At 44.2% G+C, this 16,736-nt stretch overlaps 1 protein-coding gene across 1 annotated transcript in view; it reads left to right on the top strand.

Annotated features, from left to right (window-relative positions):
• LOC138965053 (uncharacterized) overlaps positions 1-13,765 on the top strand; it is a 36,819-nt gene extending 23,054 nt beyond the window's left edge. The window contains exons 5-10 of the mRNA XM_070337178.1: positions 728-894; positions 4,621-4,846; positions 5,595-5,792; positions 6,353-6,525; positions 7,787-8,017; positions 10,428-13,765. Of these exons, the coding sequence (XP_070193279.1) occupies positions 728-894; positions 4,621-4,846; positions 5,595-5,792; positions 6,353-6,525; positions 7,787-8,017; positions 10,428-10,830 (1,398 nt within the window). The 3' untranslated portion in view covers positions 10,831-13,765. The remainder of the gene's footprint in view (positions 1-727; positions 895-4,620; positions 4,847-5,594; positions 5,793-6,352; positions 6,526-7,786; positions 8,018-10,427) is intronic.
• The last annotated feature ends 2,971 nt before the right edge of the window (positions 13,766-16,736 follow it).

Raw genomic sequence — 16,736 nt, 5'->3', positions numbered from 1 at the left:
GTTCCTGGGAAGGATATCCCCGGACATTTTTTTTCTTTTTTTTGATAAATACCTTTGATGACGTCATATCCGGCTTTTTGTAAAAGTTGAGGTGGCACTGTCACACCCTCATTTTTCAATCAAATTGATCGAAATTTTGGCCAAGCAATCTTCGACAAAGGCCGGACTTCGGTATTGCATTTCAGCTTGGTGGCTTAAAAATTAATTAATGACTTTGGTCATTAAAAATCTACAAATTGTGAAAAAAATTAATTTTTTTATAAAACGATCCAAATTTACGTTCATCTTATTCTTCATCATTCTCTGATTCCAAAAACATATAAATATGTTATATTTGGATTAAAAACAAGCTCTGAAAATTAAAAATATAAAAATTATGATCAAAATTAAATTTTCGAAATCAATTTAAAAACACTTTCATCTTATTCCTTGTCGGTTCCTGATTCCAAAAACATATAGAAATGATATGTTTGGATTAAAAACACGCTCAGAAAGTTAAAACGAAGAGAGGTACAGAAAAGCGTGCTATCCTTCTCAGCGCAACTACTACCCCGCTCTTCTTGTCAATTTCACTGCCTTTGCCACGAGCGGTGGACTGACGATGCTACGAGTATACGGTCTTGCTGAAAAATTGCATTGCGTTCAGTTTCATTCTGTGAGTTCGACAGCTTGACTAAATGTTGTATTTTCGCCTTACGCCGCGACTTGTTTATTTTCTTGCACACAGTATGGCATGTTCACGAAAGGAAAGAAACTGAAGTCGACCAGCAATTTGTCCGGAGGCCGGTACAGTATGTTCCGCATTCAGTCTGTTCTCTTCAACGGCAGAGGGCGCTACCTTGACCCTGACACCAGAAACATCACCGGCGCTCCGTTAGAAACGTTTCCTGTCAGGTGACTGGGTGCTTTTTTTGCTTGTGGGATTTTTCTTTTTTTTCTTCTTCTTACTTTTCTTTCTTTTGTGTGTTTGTTTAGTGTGTTGTTGTGCTTTACTGTTACTGTTTTGTGTGTTTGTTTAGTGTGTTGTTGTGGTTTACTGTTACTGTTACTGTTTTGAGCTCCGACCGTTTGTAAGGCCACAAACAAAAAAGTCTGTTTACGGTATCCCGACCGACCCTATTTTTTCGCGCGACCCTAGACTTTTTTTTGGCATTGGGGGGGGGGGGGGGGGGGGGGGAGTCTGTTTTTTGGCAAAATAACTTAAAAATAGGGTTTTTTGGGGAAAAAAATCCCGACCTACAGACCCTATTTTTTTGCCTATGTTTCCGTAAACAGACTATTTCTTTGTGCCTAAAGTGAATGGATAAAAATGTTTGGGACGGACGGACGGACGGACGGACATAGGCTACTACATGGCTTGCTGTGTTGTGCCAGATTTACACGAGTTGCTTTTTTAAATATTGAACTGCGAGCAGAAGCGAGCTTTTCAATATTTTCAATATTTGAAAAAGCAACAATGTAAATCTGGTACGATACAGCAAACCATGTGGTATTCTGTTTATCCTACAAACTGTGTACTTGTATTTTACTCAAAACGTCTCGCAGTACAAATTGAAGATGCTTCTTTTTATATTTAGTCAAGTTTTGACTAAATATTTTAACATCGAGGGGGAATCGAAACGAGGGTCGTGGTGTATGTGCGTCTGTCTGTGTGTGTGTGTGTGTGTGTAGAGCGATTCAGACTAAACTACTGGACCGATCTTTATGAAATTTGACATGAGAGTTCCTGGGTATGAAATCCCCGAACGTTTTTTTCATTTTTTTGATAAATGTCTTTGATGACGTCATATCCGGCTTTTCGTGAAAGTTGAGGCGGCACTGTCACGCTCTCATTTTTCAACCAAATTGGTTGAAATTTTGGTCAAGTAATCTTCGACGAAGCCCGGGGTTCGGTATTGCATTTCAGCTTGGTGGCTTAAAAATTAATTAATGACTTAGGTCATTAAAAATCTGAAAATTGTAAAAAAAAATAAAAATTTATAAAACGATCCAAATTTACGTTTATCTTATTCTCCATCATTTGCTGATTCCAAAAACATATAAATATGTTATATTCGGATTAAAAACAAGCTCTGAAAATTAAATATATAAAAATTATTATCAAATTTTTTTTTTCGAAATCAATTTAAAAACACTTTCATCTTATTCCTTGTCGGTTCCTGATTCCAAAATTATATAGATATGATATGTTTGGATTAAAAACACGCTCAGAAAGTTAAAACGAAGAGAGGTACAGAAAAGCGTGCTATCCTTCTCAGCGCAACGAATATCCCGCTCTTCTTGTCAATTCCACGGGCACTGCCTTTGCCACGGGCGGTGGAGTGACGATGCTACGAGTATACGGTCTTGCTGCGTTGCGTTGCGTTCAGTTTCATTCTGTGAGTTCGATAGCTACTTGACTAAATATTGTATTTTCGCCTTACGCGACTTGTTGATCCTTGATCTCTTCCAAAGCCTCGTGCAATCTTTGACGTCAAATCAAAGAAACCTCACTTTAGAAAGTGTAGCGTGACGTGTTAGTTCTAAAAACTCTTCCAGGTGAAACAGCAGGCGCAAAAATGTTTCCATAATGACATTTGTCTTGGTAAAAAGGTTAAAAGGTGATGTGATCAGATTTGTGCAGACTCGTGTAGGCCTACTCTTCGCCTTTTTTTGTCTACCACCTTTGCGTACCCTTAGCAGGTTTTATAGGGCTATTAATTTAGCCGCTGTAAAATCTTAATCCTGTCTGACTGGCTTTGCCTCCAACCGTGATTCTTGTGCTTCGGGCACTCGGTTATATGTGCTTTGTTTGTTTATCCCACGAACAATATACTGACTTGGAAGGAATGATTTTGCCGAGATATTTTTGGAAGCTTTTTTTGTTGCCAAACTATGGCTACAGTTGGGGGTAAAAGTTCACCAAGGAAGGAGGGAGAGAAAGGGATAATACAATAAGCCTAGATCAGAGAGTTTTGAGTATATAGTAGGAACAGAAAAACTAGGGGAGCGTTGAGAGAAGTGTAGAGAAAGACACCGTCATTCGGTGACGTCCCCATTCGCCCCGGCCTAACTCGCCGCTTCCCATCGCGCCGCTTCCGAACTCGCCGCTTCTCATCTCGCCGCCAATTATCTTGAGTTTTGCAAGAGAGGCGATTCGCCCCCTCCCATCTTGCCGCCAACACACACACACTCACACACACACACACACACACGTTCCAACACTGAGTTGGTGTTCTCCAGTCAACCGTAGATTCCTTTGTCTATAAAAGCTCTCGCTCGGAGAATTTGTAGGCAGGTAGGTGGCCATTCGCATTAATGCTCCATGTCCAGCGGGGTGACAATGGCATCATTTTCACGAGTTTTCATTCACAAGCACCTGGGAAATAAATCTCATGTTCCCCAGGCAATAAATCCCCGGTTACCATAGTTGCTTTGTGACCTTTGACCAAACGTAGCTTCCACATTCGATCACTCAGCTTAATATTTACAACAGAAAGCCGAGGGGGTGGAATACCGAGATGAACCTACAGAACTATGCATCCTAAAACCTGACATATTCATCCCAACATTTAATGAACTCAAAAACACAGAAAGTTGCTTTCACACGCCAGCTCATTCTGATAATCCTCGCTCCACGGCTATCGTTGATTGCCAGTGGTTATCAAACCGGGACTCGTGTGGTTATCAGCACGGAACCCGTATTTCAAAGCATGGCTCCCTGGGTTGATTGTGCACTTATTTTGTCACTACCAAAATGTTGACAAAAACGATGTTTGGTGGTTTGTTGACAGCGGCCTTGGTCAATAAATATGAAACAAAAGACGATAATGCTCCCCCTCGGACCGACAAAAAAGCTGGTCTGTCAACAACCCATCAAACATCTTATTATGTTTGGTCGCTATTAACCGTTATACTTGTCATGCAACATTTTTGTTACCAGTACGATGGTTCGGTTCTTTTTCTTTGCTTTTCTGTGATAAATGGTGCGTGAAAGTGGGCGTTTATGCCATTACTGTCGTGACAGCTGAAAGAAAGATGAATTGGCAGGGACAGACAGACAAGCAGAACAAAACAGACAAACAAACAGAAAGGCATAAAAGTAGATCACAACCATGGGCACAAATATCGCACGCTCGCTTTCTCGTGCGCGCGCACACGCACGCACGCACACTCACGCACACACTGACACAAGGACACACACACACACACACACACACACACACACACACACACACACACACACACACACACAAATTTGAAATTTGCATCGTGTAGCAATCTTACATTTTTTAAGAAAAAATAAAACTTGCGCGCGCGTGTGTGTGTGTTTGTGTTTGTGTGTTTGCAAGGTAGTTCATGAATGCCCTCATATATAGGCTTAATACACACACAAAACACCTTAATATGACACTACTCGTATTGATCACAATTTGTAATATGAACAACGTGACACCGGGTCTTTGGCACCCTCAACTCAGCTAAGGGGGTCCGTGGACCCTCTGAACGTTTAACGTGGGGGTCCCTGGACCCTCTGAACGTTTAACGTGGGGGTCCCTGGACCCTTTGGGTGGGGCGTCCGTACGAAATCGACGCGAAAATCAATTCAATAAAAACATTCTTCTTGCTATCATTTTTCAGACAAGGTGAATTGTACCGATTCCGGTTCATCGCTTCTGGTGCAGTATTCCCGTTGGAGGTGTCCGTAGACGGACACAAACTGAGAGTGGTTTCTACAGATGGTCTGGAACTCCGGGACCCCCAGGTGGTAGACTCGGTCATCCTGGTTCCGGGAGAACGTTACGACTTTGAGCTAAACGCCACAGAAGCTGTTGCGAATTACTGGATAAGGGCAAAGACTCTGGAGGTAAGATGTGTACGCTTATATAGAGATGATCTAGTTTGAACTCGCATTGGGAATCCCGAGACACTAAGTTCTCTCTTTAGTGGGACACGGGAGTGCAAAGTAGGACATTACTGGATAAGGGAGAAGAGGAAAGATTTGAAGCTTGTAGAAATCTATTTTGAACTCACACTGGGAATCCCAAGAGACTGTCTTTCTTTAGTGGGGCACTGTAAGAAGTCCAAAGTAGCGTTTCACAGGATAAGGGCGAAGACGTTGGAGGGAAGATTTTTCCTAGGGAACAATGGTGGTGTGATTCAGTTTAATGGATGGCTGTGAACTGTTTGTAAGTTTTGGTTTTGGTTGTGTTAATGGTTTCCTGAGATCGGTTATTAGTTGGCTTTGTCCATGAAGGCGATATTAGTCAAGAAGGGGCATTGAATGGGGATTCGGCATTATGAAGTGGACGGTATCAGTTGAACAATTCTACGAGGGCTGATGACTATTTGGGATTGCAGTTTTTGCGAGCATGTTGTTTGACGGGTGTTGGTGGATTGTGTGTGTGTGTGTGTGGGGGGGGGGTGCAGGTGGGCGTGCGTGTGTGCGTGCGCGCTCACGTGTGTGTGTCTGTGTGTGACCTGTTTGTTTGCTTTAATTTTTTGGGTATATATATATATATATATATAGGCCTATACATATCATTTCAACGTGTGTCTGCCTGTGTCTGTCTGTGCATGTCTGTGTCCTTGTCTGTTTATCTGTGTCTGTGCAGGTGGAGCACGATCACGTGGGATGGGCAGTTCTCCACTACGAAGGAGCCCCGGAGAACACGGACCCAACTACAAATAAAACAGAATGCACGAGTTCCCTCCCCTGCAAGGTGGTGAACTGCCCTTTCCTGTACTGGACGGCAGACCACCACAAACTTTGCATCAATGCAAATCGACTCAGATCTGCCGAAGGAATTCCGGTGAGACCTAGAAAGGCAGAAATTGAATAACAAACAAACAAACAAACAAGCAAACAAACAAAAAGACCCAACAAATATTACAAAACGAATAATGACAACAACGCTAACAACGATAAGAAAGATCGGTTATAGCGCAAAGAGCATCATTGTAAAGTTATGATGTTGCGCTATATAAATGCTCATTTATTATTATTATTATTATAACAACAATAAAAGTTTTTGAAAAAAGAAGGAAATATAAAAGAAGGTGCCTGAGTCACACACACACACAAACACACACACTCACACACATACACACGTACACGAACATACACACACACACACACACACACACACACACACTCACACACAGTGACACACACACACACACACACACAGACAGATAGACAGACAGACAGACAGACGTGACAGACAGACAGACAGCCAGACAGAGACAAAGACAGAGATAGAGGATCAACAAATATCGAACTTTACGAGTCTCAACCGAATGACTATAGACAAATGCAAGATTCGATTGTGTCAATGTGTGTTTGTGTCTATTTATTTGCACGTGTTTTCAGTCTGAGATTGGCCTGGACGCACACAACGTGAAAGAGTATTTCCTGAACTTCGCTTTCCCCGGCACCACTGTCACCCCTTCCTCTGTCAACGGCATCAAGTTTCAATTCCCCCACGTGTCCGCACAGACCCAACCACGGGAGGTCCATACCAGATGCCCCGGGGACGGCTACAGGTAAAACAGAATTAATTACTATCAACTCGTAGCGGTTATTATTTAATGGAATTTTTGACTTCGCGGCTAGCCCAAGTTTCGTCCCCGCTCTCTCATTTCCATCTCGTCGATTCTTCTCTGGGGTTCTTTGGTCTTCTCCTCTTTGTTGTGGATTGCACCACTTCTTATCACACTTTCTGTAACTAGTTTTGAACACAACAGTGTGATATAGATAGTGCATAATTCTACTAACAATAGTACCGCACATGGTAAACACTGCTAGAAGGCCCCCCGCGGGTTAGGGGGAGTCCCATATTGGTTGGGACGAGAAAGAATTTACCCGATGCTCCCCAGCATGTCGTAAGAGGCGACTAACGGATTTTGTTTCTCCTTTTACCCTTGTTAAGTGTTTCTTGTATAGAATATAGTCAATGTTTGTAAAGATGTTAGTCAAGCAGTATGTAAGAAATGTTAAGTCCTTTGTACTGGAAACTTGCATTCTCCCAGTACAGTAGTACAATATTGTACTACGTTGCAAGCCCCTGGAGCAAATTTTTGATTAGTGAGTGCTTTTGTGAACAAGAAACAATTGACAAGTGGCTCTATCCCATCTCCCCCCTTCCCTCCGTCGCGATATAACCTTGAACGGTTGAAAACGACGTTAAACACCAAATAAAGAAAGTAAAGAAAGAACTGCTAGGAGAGCTATGTACTATATCACACTGTATTCAAAACTAGTTAAGCTGACAGAAAGTGTGTTCTGTGTTGGAATATGCGTTGTAAACACAGGATGGCCCGATTCACTTCAACGTCTTTCTGCCTAACATGATTACCTTGGTGATTGTTCATCCCACCATGTGCATATCTGTTTGTATTCAACTACTACAGAATCACATTGAAGAAAACATACTTTTGGACATTTCATATGAGCAAAAGTCGTGTTGCGTCACTGTACCAACGTACTAGATCTCCAGAAAGGCGAGGTGGTCAAATTCATCGTGAGCAACGTGGGGCGGGGCAAGGAATGGGACGTAACAGCCTCGTGTACATCAAGATTTTGCTTTTTTTTTCAACGACCACATATCCTGTTAAGCTTACCAAGCAAACTTGTTTTCTTCAAAATTCCAGATGTGTGGAGGACGAGTTGTGTCCCTTTACCAACGTGCTAGATCAGTCTAAAGAAAGACGAGGTTGTCCAATTCATCGCCAGGAACATGTGTACATTTTTGTGTGTGCCTTTTTTCATATCCTGTTACCAAACCATTTTTTCTCAAAATTCCAGATGTGTGGAGGACGAGTTATGTTTTTGCACCAACGTGCTAGATCTACAGAAAGACGAGGTGGTCCAGCTTGTTATCAGCAACCTGGGGCGGGGCAAGGGCTGGGACCACCCCATGCATATGCATGGCCACAGCTACTGGGTGCTCAAGGTCGGTTACCCTGACTACAACAACGTCACTGGTCGCTTTGTGAGTCAGAACCCTGACATCGACTGCAGGGGGAATAATAACACGTGAGTCATGTTACATTTTGCAGTCTGTTTATTTTCGTCGTCGTCTTGGAGTTTTGGCGTAACTCGATTCATGGCGATTTTGAGTTTTTGTGCTTTAGTCTAAGTAAATCATTCTCCATGAGAAATGCTCTTTAAAATACGATGGAGAATAAATGATTTGACAATCTTTTATCATTCTAACCATACCAGGTACAAATATAAGTACTATTTCATAATTTAAAAAAAATCAGTTTTGGCCTTCTGCTTATAAATAGCTGTCTACAAGAAGGGCAAAGCCCATACGACTCACATGCTTCAGGGTCAAGGTCAAATAACTAAACCTAGCAATGACATCATACACTAAGAACTGCTTTACACATTTTTCCTACCAAAATACATGTGACCTTGACCCAAGGTCAAGGTCATCCAAGGTCATGCAACACAAAGCTTTTAATTCAAGACATAGGAAGTACAATGGTGCTTATTGGCTCTTTCTACCATGAGATATGGTCACTTTTAGTGGTTCACTACCTTATTTTGGTCACATTTCATAAGGGTCAAAGTGACCTTGACCTTGATCATATGTGACCAAATGTGTCTCATGATGAAAGCATAACATGTGCCCCACATAATTTTTAAGTTTGAAACAGTTATCTTCCATAGTTCAGGGTCAAGGTCACTTCAAAATATGTATACAATCCAACTTTAAAGGACCCTTGCGACCTTGACCTTGAAGCAAGGTCAACCAAACTGGTGTCCAAAGATAGGGCTTACATTGCCCTGTATAGCATACATAGCTAAGGTTGCCATTCTTGATAACTTCAGAAAAAAATGCGAAAATGTGAAAAATGGTCGTTTTTAAGACAACATTTACGGCCCCTGTGACCTTGAACTTGAAGTGAGGTCAAGTTGCCGCACATGTTTTTTGAAATCTTGTAACCATACACCATCAGGCCACATCAGGTGTTGATAGACTTAATAGTGTCCAAGAAATATCCAACGTTAAAGTTTTCCGGACGGACGCCGGGACGGACGGACGGACGGACGGACGGACGGACGGACGGACGGACGACTCGGGTGAGTACATAGACTCACTTTTGCTTCGCATGTGAGTCAAAAATGAGTTTTGCCAAAATTTCATGACGACGTCGATTTGGTAGTCGACTGAGATTAGAATTTGCAGTAAGTAGATCTATGAGATCAAGCAGGGTCTTATGATTGACCCGAAGTCAGTTGGTTTGGGAAGACACCATAACCACTTTTTCAAGAAACTGATCTGGGCTGAGGTGCACAAGACAGTTACCAACCGGGTAGGAAGGAGCCAGTTGCGTGGTCGAATTGGTTAGAATCACAAACAAACCTGAACTCCAACCGGTCCTACCCTGCGGCTGGCTCCCACCCGGTTGGTAACTTTCTCGTGCACAAAAGCCCTGGAACCGATGCAGTCAAGTTGTCTGAAACGTGAGCAACAAACCTTTTATGATTGGACGCTGTAATTGATCAACCTATAGATCGGTCGGGGCGTGCAACACGTCTCTTCTTCTTGCACATATTCCTCAGTACCAATGATCTCCCCCTGCTCTTCCTGTAGGACGAAACAGAGGACAGAATCGTACTTGTGTAGCACCTAAAGGATAAAGCTCAAATTGATTAAAGTAAAGATGTTCATGTCAGTGCTTGCTATTCTCTCAATTGCTAGGATATTAGTTCCACATAGCTATCATGCTCACTTAGTCTTGTTGCACAGTCATGCCATCTACAGGATTTAGAACGATTACATCCCTTTGTTTTTTTAAACTTAAAACTGTACAAATTTAGAACAATGGTGGCTGCGCGTGAGAGCGAGAAACAAAAAGATTTAACAAAAATACTGTACTCAGGTGTTTAACGAAGACGATACTTCTTCTTCTTCTTCTTCTTCTTTATGTTCATGGACTTATACTCCCACGTTCAGACTCATGTATTTAGCACGAGTGGAGTTTTACGTGTAGTGACCGTTTTTACCCCGCCGAAGACGATACGAATAACAAAGCACTACGTTTCGACCACTGGGGTCTTTCTCAGGGGCAAACAGTTTGTTCTTCTTTCTATTCTGTCGTCTGTCTTCTTCCTTATTCTGATTTTTGTGCCTGAGGAAGACCCCAGTGGTCAAAACGTCGTGCTTTGTTATTCGATCGTATCGTCTTCACTAACACGTCAGTACAGTATTTGTTGGTCTTTTTGTACACATTTATTTTTCCTGTCCTGTCATAACACAGGGATGAAAGTCAATCACAGAAGATGAAAGTTGCTTCTTCATGTCAATGCTTGTAAATCTCTCAGGTGTCAGGAGATTGGATCCGTATAACAATCGCTTACGTATACTCCATTACACATGTCGTATGCATTTAGAGCACTTAAGTAATTACTTCTCTTTATTTGAACACCACAGGGAGCTAACCTTTTGCAACCACGCCAGATGGGCCAACGCCAACTGGACCGGCAACTCGGTGCCCGGGCTGGAACTGGAATACCCCTTGCACAAAGACACCATCAACGTGCCCACGGGCGGCTACGTGGTTGTACGCATCAAGGCCGACAACCCCGGCGTGTGGGCCATGCACTGTCACGTGTCTCTGCACAGTTCCGACGGCATGTTCATGCTTCTGAACGAGTCCTTCCCCGACCACCCGGCTCCCCCACCCGGATTCCCCACCTGCGGGAGCTTTTACGCGCATCCTGCGAAAGAGGTGATGACTACGGAGAAGCCATCTTCTGCTGGGTCCAGGATTGCTGTTAGTGAGAGTGTCATGCTCGCCACCATGTTGGTGGCTGTCATGTGTGACATTCTTTGACAGCATTGAAATGAGGCATGAGCCTGCTTCTGACTATGGCATCTAATAAAGTTCAGCCACAGAAATCCTAAAAGACTTGAATAAGATAACAATAATTTAGATAAAGTAAGGTTATAGTTAGAATTTTTTATTGTAATTCAGTCAAGCTGGCATTTCAATCAAACAGATTCTGTGATTGGTCAGAGTGCCCCAACTCATTAAAAATTACCGGTCATCATTTCTCGATGAACACTAGTTGCAAAAACCAATACCGGAGTCAAATTTCTGCCCGTTAAAGTTGATCTTCCACAGGTGTTTTTTGGGGGTCGCTTTTGTTTTGTTTATAAACATTCCCAGTTTGAATATAATTCCTTCGTACAAATCCGCCTTTTAAGAACAGGTCAAAATTATGCTTCTTCCCCTACCGTGCCGCCATGCCCTCCACCCTATCGGCCAATAGAATGTTGGAAAAACTCTTTCCTCAAAAATGTATTTAAAAAACAAAAACAAAAACATCGTATGGTAGACTCTCCTAAAGGCAGCAGTTGGAAATGGAGCGTTTCCCGAGCAGGGGAGAGCGACATTTTAGATTTGCATTCAGACTATACGCTCAATGTCAATAAGAAGCGACCATTTCATTTTGTTCGTTGTCCGGGGGCCCTGTGCACAGCTATTGAGACTGGGTCTATATATATATAGATTTTCTTTTTACAACGAGAGGAAAAGTTCATGAGGAAGAGGAGGACTGACGATCTCAGTGTTGAAAATGCATAGTATAACCATTGTGTTGGGTTGAAGCCCCTCCTTTATTGAGCCCGAAGTCGACTTCGTGAAGACTTCGCGAAGTCTTTTTACGGAAAACTCATTCAGTGCTAAAGCTGTGTACGGCCACCTTCGCGAAGTCGTTTTACGGAAAACTCATTCAGTGCTAAAGCTGTGTACGGCCACCTTCGCGAAGTCTTTTTACGGAAAACTCAGTTAGTGCTAAAGCTGTGTACGGCCACCTTCGCGAAGTCTTTTTACGGAAAACTCAGTCAGTGCTAAAGCTTTGTACGGCCACCTTCGCGAAGTCTTTTTACGGAAAACTCAGTCAGTGCTAAAGCTTTGTACGGCCACCTTCGCGAAGTCTTTTTACGGAAAACTCTGTCAGTGCTAAAGCTTTGTACGGCCACCTTCGCGAAGTCCTTTTACGGAAAACTCAGTTAGTGCCAAAGCTTTGTACGGCCACCTTCGCGAAGTCCTTTTACGGAAAACTCAGTCAGTGCTAAAGCTTTGTACGGCCACCTTCGCGAAGTCGACTTAGCTCAGTTAAGGAGAGGCTTCACTTTGACCTGAGCAGGAGGTAAGCCTAACTTTTCTGGCATACGTGAAGCGTTGTTCCTCAATGAGGCATTCTCTTCAGTTGTCTGTTACATAGAAAAGGTGAGAAACAACTGAAGAGAACCCCCCGCGGGTTTGGGGGAAGAATTTACCCGATGCTCCCCAGCATGTCGTAAGAGGCGACTAACGGATTCTGTTTCTCCTTTTACCCTTGTTAAGTGTTTCTTGTATGAAATATAGTCAATTTTTGTAAAGATTTTAGTCAAGCAGTATGTAAGAAATGTCCTTTGTACTGGAAACTTGCATTCTCCCAGTAAGGTCATATATTGTACTAGGTTGCAAGCCCCTGGAGCAAATTTTTGATTAGTGCTTTTGTGAACAAGAAACAATTGACAAGTGCACGTGGCTCTATCCCATCTCCCCCCTTTCCCCGTCGCGATATATTTTTATATGACTTTTTTGATACAATACCTCTCTTTTTAGACGCAAGCTGCTTTTTTACAAATAATAAAATGATCACATGTTTGTATACGTTCCAGCTCTTTTCTAATAGGCTTTGAATTTGTTTGTTATATAACCAATCATGAATAAACAGAAATGTTTGACTGAAACCGCCAGTGCATACACAAATTTCATCTTCATCATATTTGGGTATTACATGTATTAAGTTTGTGTTGCTCAACATCGCTTGATTTTGTATGACTTATTTTTGCTACTTCTCTTTACAAACGTTTGTTAAAGATATGTTCTTTCTCGAGTAAGGGATCAGATACACCTTTTGCTTTTATAGATGTATTTCGTTTGTTGTGTTTTCCTCCCTCCTTTCCCCTTCTACGGATCCCCGTATCGTCCGCCTATTCAAATATCATATTGCTTTTCAGAGCACGTGTATAAGCTTTGCGTGTTGTGCCGGCTCCATTTATTGATTTGATTAGATGCGGCATTGTTATCCGTAATTTTTTTAATAAAAATGTTTAAACCATATTCACCTCCACAGATCTGTCCAGGCTTTTATACATGTGTGAGGTACCAAGAGCATCCTTCCACTTACTTAAATATATACGATACCGATACATGCACAGCCTAGCGGTGACCTTACGAGTATTTTTGTTCCCTGATATGCCGAGGTCACCGACACAATTTTCGTTCTCGAAATTCTTTGTCACGCAGGAGAAGCGACAACATTTTGTACGTGACGCCATTAATCGCATTTTTGCATAATGACGTCATCTCATACTTTGTTTTGCTTTTGACGTCAGAGGATCAGGAAGAGGCGTCTTGGTTTGTGCGATCGGTGTCGTCTGTCTTTAAAAAACATTAAAATCTGTGCACCCTAGCTAGCAGAAGGATACTCACACACTGTGTCCCTTCATTGCAGGTGGTCTCTCTTGACAGTGAGGTCAATATACATAACAACAAAAGAACTACAGAACGTGTCCTTTATTGGGAGGTGTTCTCTCATCGAAGGGACCTCACATAGCAGGTACCACCTTAACACTGACCGACACATCAAAGCCTGGATAGATCAGTAGTTTACACGCGAACCCCTTTTTTTCTAAGAATTGTATGCTCTTTTTTTGATAATTTCTGATTTATTTGTTGTGTACCTGATCATAAATAAACAGAAATGCTTGAACTGGTTTGTGTGGGAAACGTGTACTTTTCTCTTGATTTTTAAAATTTTAAAAGTCTGTTTCTTTCTTTCTTTGTTTCTTTACTGTCTTTCTTTCTTTGTTTCTTCCATGCACACCCTCCACAAACAAACACAGATTTATCACAAGGTTACAATCGCACATGTATTCGCGTGCGCATGCACACAATTTACTTGCTGTGTGTACATTCTAAATTAGTGTGCACTTAAAGATGCAAAACACACACTCACACACAAACACACACACACACACACACACACACACACACACACACACACACACAAAACACACACACACACACACACACAAAACACACACTCACACACAAACAAACACACACACACACACAAAACACACACACACACACACACACACTGCGGCACACACTGATGCACACACACACACACACACACTGACACTTTCACACACACACACACTCACACACAAACACACACACACACACACACACACACACCGTGACACACACACACACTCTGACACTGTGACATACACACACACACGCACACTGACTTACTGGCATGCACCGCACGCACGCATGCGGCATGCACACACAACTTAACATGCACACACACAGACAAACTCTACATATACCGGCGTACACACACTGGCACACACGCTTTCTCTGTCTTCTTCTTCTTCTTAGTGATAGGTAGCCAACATCAGCATGGTGATGAATCTGCTACGCTTGGGTGGTGGTGGTTCCGGTCTATTGCTTGGTCAGGGGTGAAGTTCAGGGGGGGGGGGGAGGTTGGGGTAGGGGGGGGGAGGGATGATGGGTCAGTGGAGAGTTGCCAGCCTGGCCTGAAAGGATGCCAGGGATGGCGCTGTGGCAGTTTCTACAGGCAGGCGGTTCCACTCTGGAATGGTGCGCGGGAAGAATGTTTTCTGCCTGTAGGCTGTCCTGGAGTGGGGGATTTCGTAGGACAGAGCGTGGGTCTGCCTGGTCGTGCACTTGGGTGGTCTTGGCTTTGGTGCGTGGTTACTCTTCACTGCGACAAGGTCGTGGTGGACTTTGTAGAAAGTTGTTAGTCTCGCTCGCCTCCGTCTGCTCTCAAGCGTAGGCCACTCAAGGTCTTCGAGCATGTTGTTGACGCTGGAGGTCTGGCGGAAGCAATGCGACACCCATCTGGCTGCTCTTCTTTGGACCTTTTCGAGAGAGGCACTGTCTTCAGCGGTGTCTGGGTCCCATACTGGGCTGGCATACTCTAGGATGGGTCGTACTAGTGCCTTGTATGCAGCCGCCTTGACCTTCTTGTTGCTGAGCTTGATGTTGCGTCTAGCAAAGCCAAGTGCTCTGTTCGCCTGCCCTTGGTGGTGATGTTGGCGATGTGGGTGTTCCACTTCAGGTCTTTGGTCAGGGTGACGCCGAGGTACTTGGCCTGGGTCTCCTCCTGGAGTTTCTGGCCGTGGAGCTGGTACTCGTATGGTAGGGTGGTACGGCGTCGGGTCATGTGTACGGTGTTGCATTTGGCAGGATGGAATGCCATCTTCCACTTCTGTTCCCAGGACGCCAGTCTGTCGAGGTCTGTTTGGAGGTTTTCTTGGTCCGCTGCTGTCTTGACGTCAGCGTGGCACGCTGTGTCGTCGGCGAAAAGTCGCGCGGTCGAGGTCAGGTCTGACGGGAGATCGTTTATGTACAGCAGAAATAGCGTCGGTCCGAGCACGGACCCTAATTGAGGAACGCCACTTTCCACTGGAGCTAGCTCTGAGATGGCCCCGTTGACGACGACGGACTGCTTCCTGTTGGTGAGGAAATCCTCGACCCAGGCGTTAACTTTCCCACCTATGCCGTACTGACGGAGTTTGTGCACGAGTAGACTGTGGCTGACCTTGTCAAACGCGCGGGAGAAATCCAGCACTAGAAGGTCCACCTGGTGCCCTTGCTCAAGCGCGAACGAGGCCTCGTCGACAAGCCCTAGCAGCTGGGTCTCGCATGATCTTCCCCGTCGGAAGCCGTGTTGTTCAGGACAGAGTATTTGGTGTTGTTCGCAGTAGGTGAGGATGGCGCTCACAATGATGTGCTCTAGGAGCTTGCAGGGGATAGATGTGAGGGAGATTGGTCGATAGTTCTCCGGCCTGTAACGCTCCCCTTTCTTGAACACTGGCGTTACATGGGCTAGCTTCCAGTCTGCTGGTACCACTCCCGATTTGAGAGAGGCCTGGAACAATAGTGTTAGCGCCGGTGCAAGCTCCGTCGCTACCTCTTTCAGGACGCGGGGGCTGAGTTGGTCTGGCCCACTAGCTTTGTTGGGGTTCAGGTTACGTAGGAGTTTTTCAACGCCTGGGGCCGTGATGGTGATGTCTTCGAGGGGTGGTTGTTGTGGGCTGAGAGGGGGCATGGTGCAGCGGAGCTCAAAGTCTTCTACGTTGAGTTCTTCTTTGGTGCTGAAGGCAGATTCGAACTGGCGGTTTAGCAGCTCTGCTTTCTCTTTGTCATCTGTGATCAGTTTCCCAGACTCCTTGAGCGCAGAGATGCCAGAGTATTCGTTTTGCTTGGACTTGATGAATGTCCAGAATTTCTTGTTGGGATGTGGTTTGTCATCACAGTCCTCGGTGATGAGTCCTTCTACGTAGCGCCAGTATTCTTTCCTCAGCTGGCGCTGTATCTGGCTCTTTAGGGTCTTGAATACTGGTTTGAGATCAGCTCTTCCTGTCTTTTTCATTAGTTTGTGGATCCGATCACGTATCTTGATCTGTTTTAGGGTCTCGTGGCTGATCCAGGGGGGGGTTTTCTTGGGGCCCAGTGTCTTCAGGGGGATGAACTGGTCGATCTGTTCATTCAGCCCTGTTTTGAGGTCTGACCAGATGGCTTCAGGGTCGTCCAGGTGTCCCGAGTGGGCGTCGAGGATGGAGGTGGTGAGTTTTTGGGTGGCAGTGCGAAGGCTGTCCCAGTCAGCCTTGCCGTAGCAGCGAACTTGGCGCGCTTTCTGTCGG

Source organism: Littorina saxatilis, linkage group LG4, assembly GCF_037325665.1.
Source record: "Littorina saxatilis isolate snail1 linkage group LG4, US_GU_Lsax_2.0, whole genome shotgun sequence".
Taxonomy (NCBI): domain Eukaryota; kingdom Metazoa; phylum Mollusca; class Gastropoda; order Littorinimorpha; family Littorinidae; genus Littorina; species Littorina saxatilis.
The sequence above is the reverse complement of the archived record's forward strand: the minus strand, read 5'-3'. Positions and strand labels throughout refer to the sequence as shown.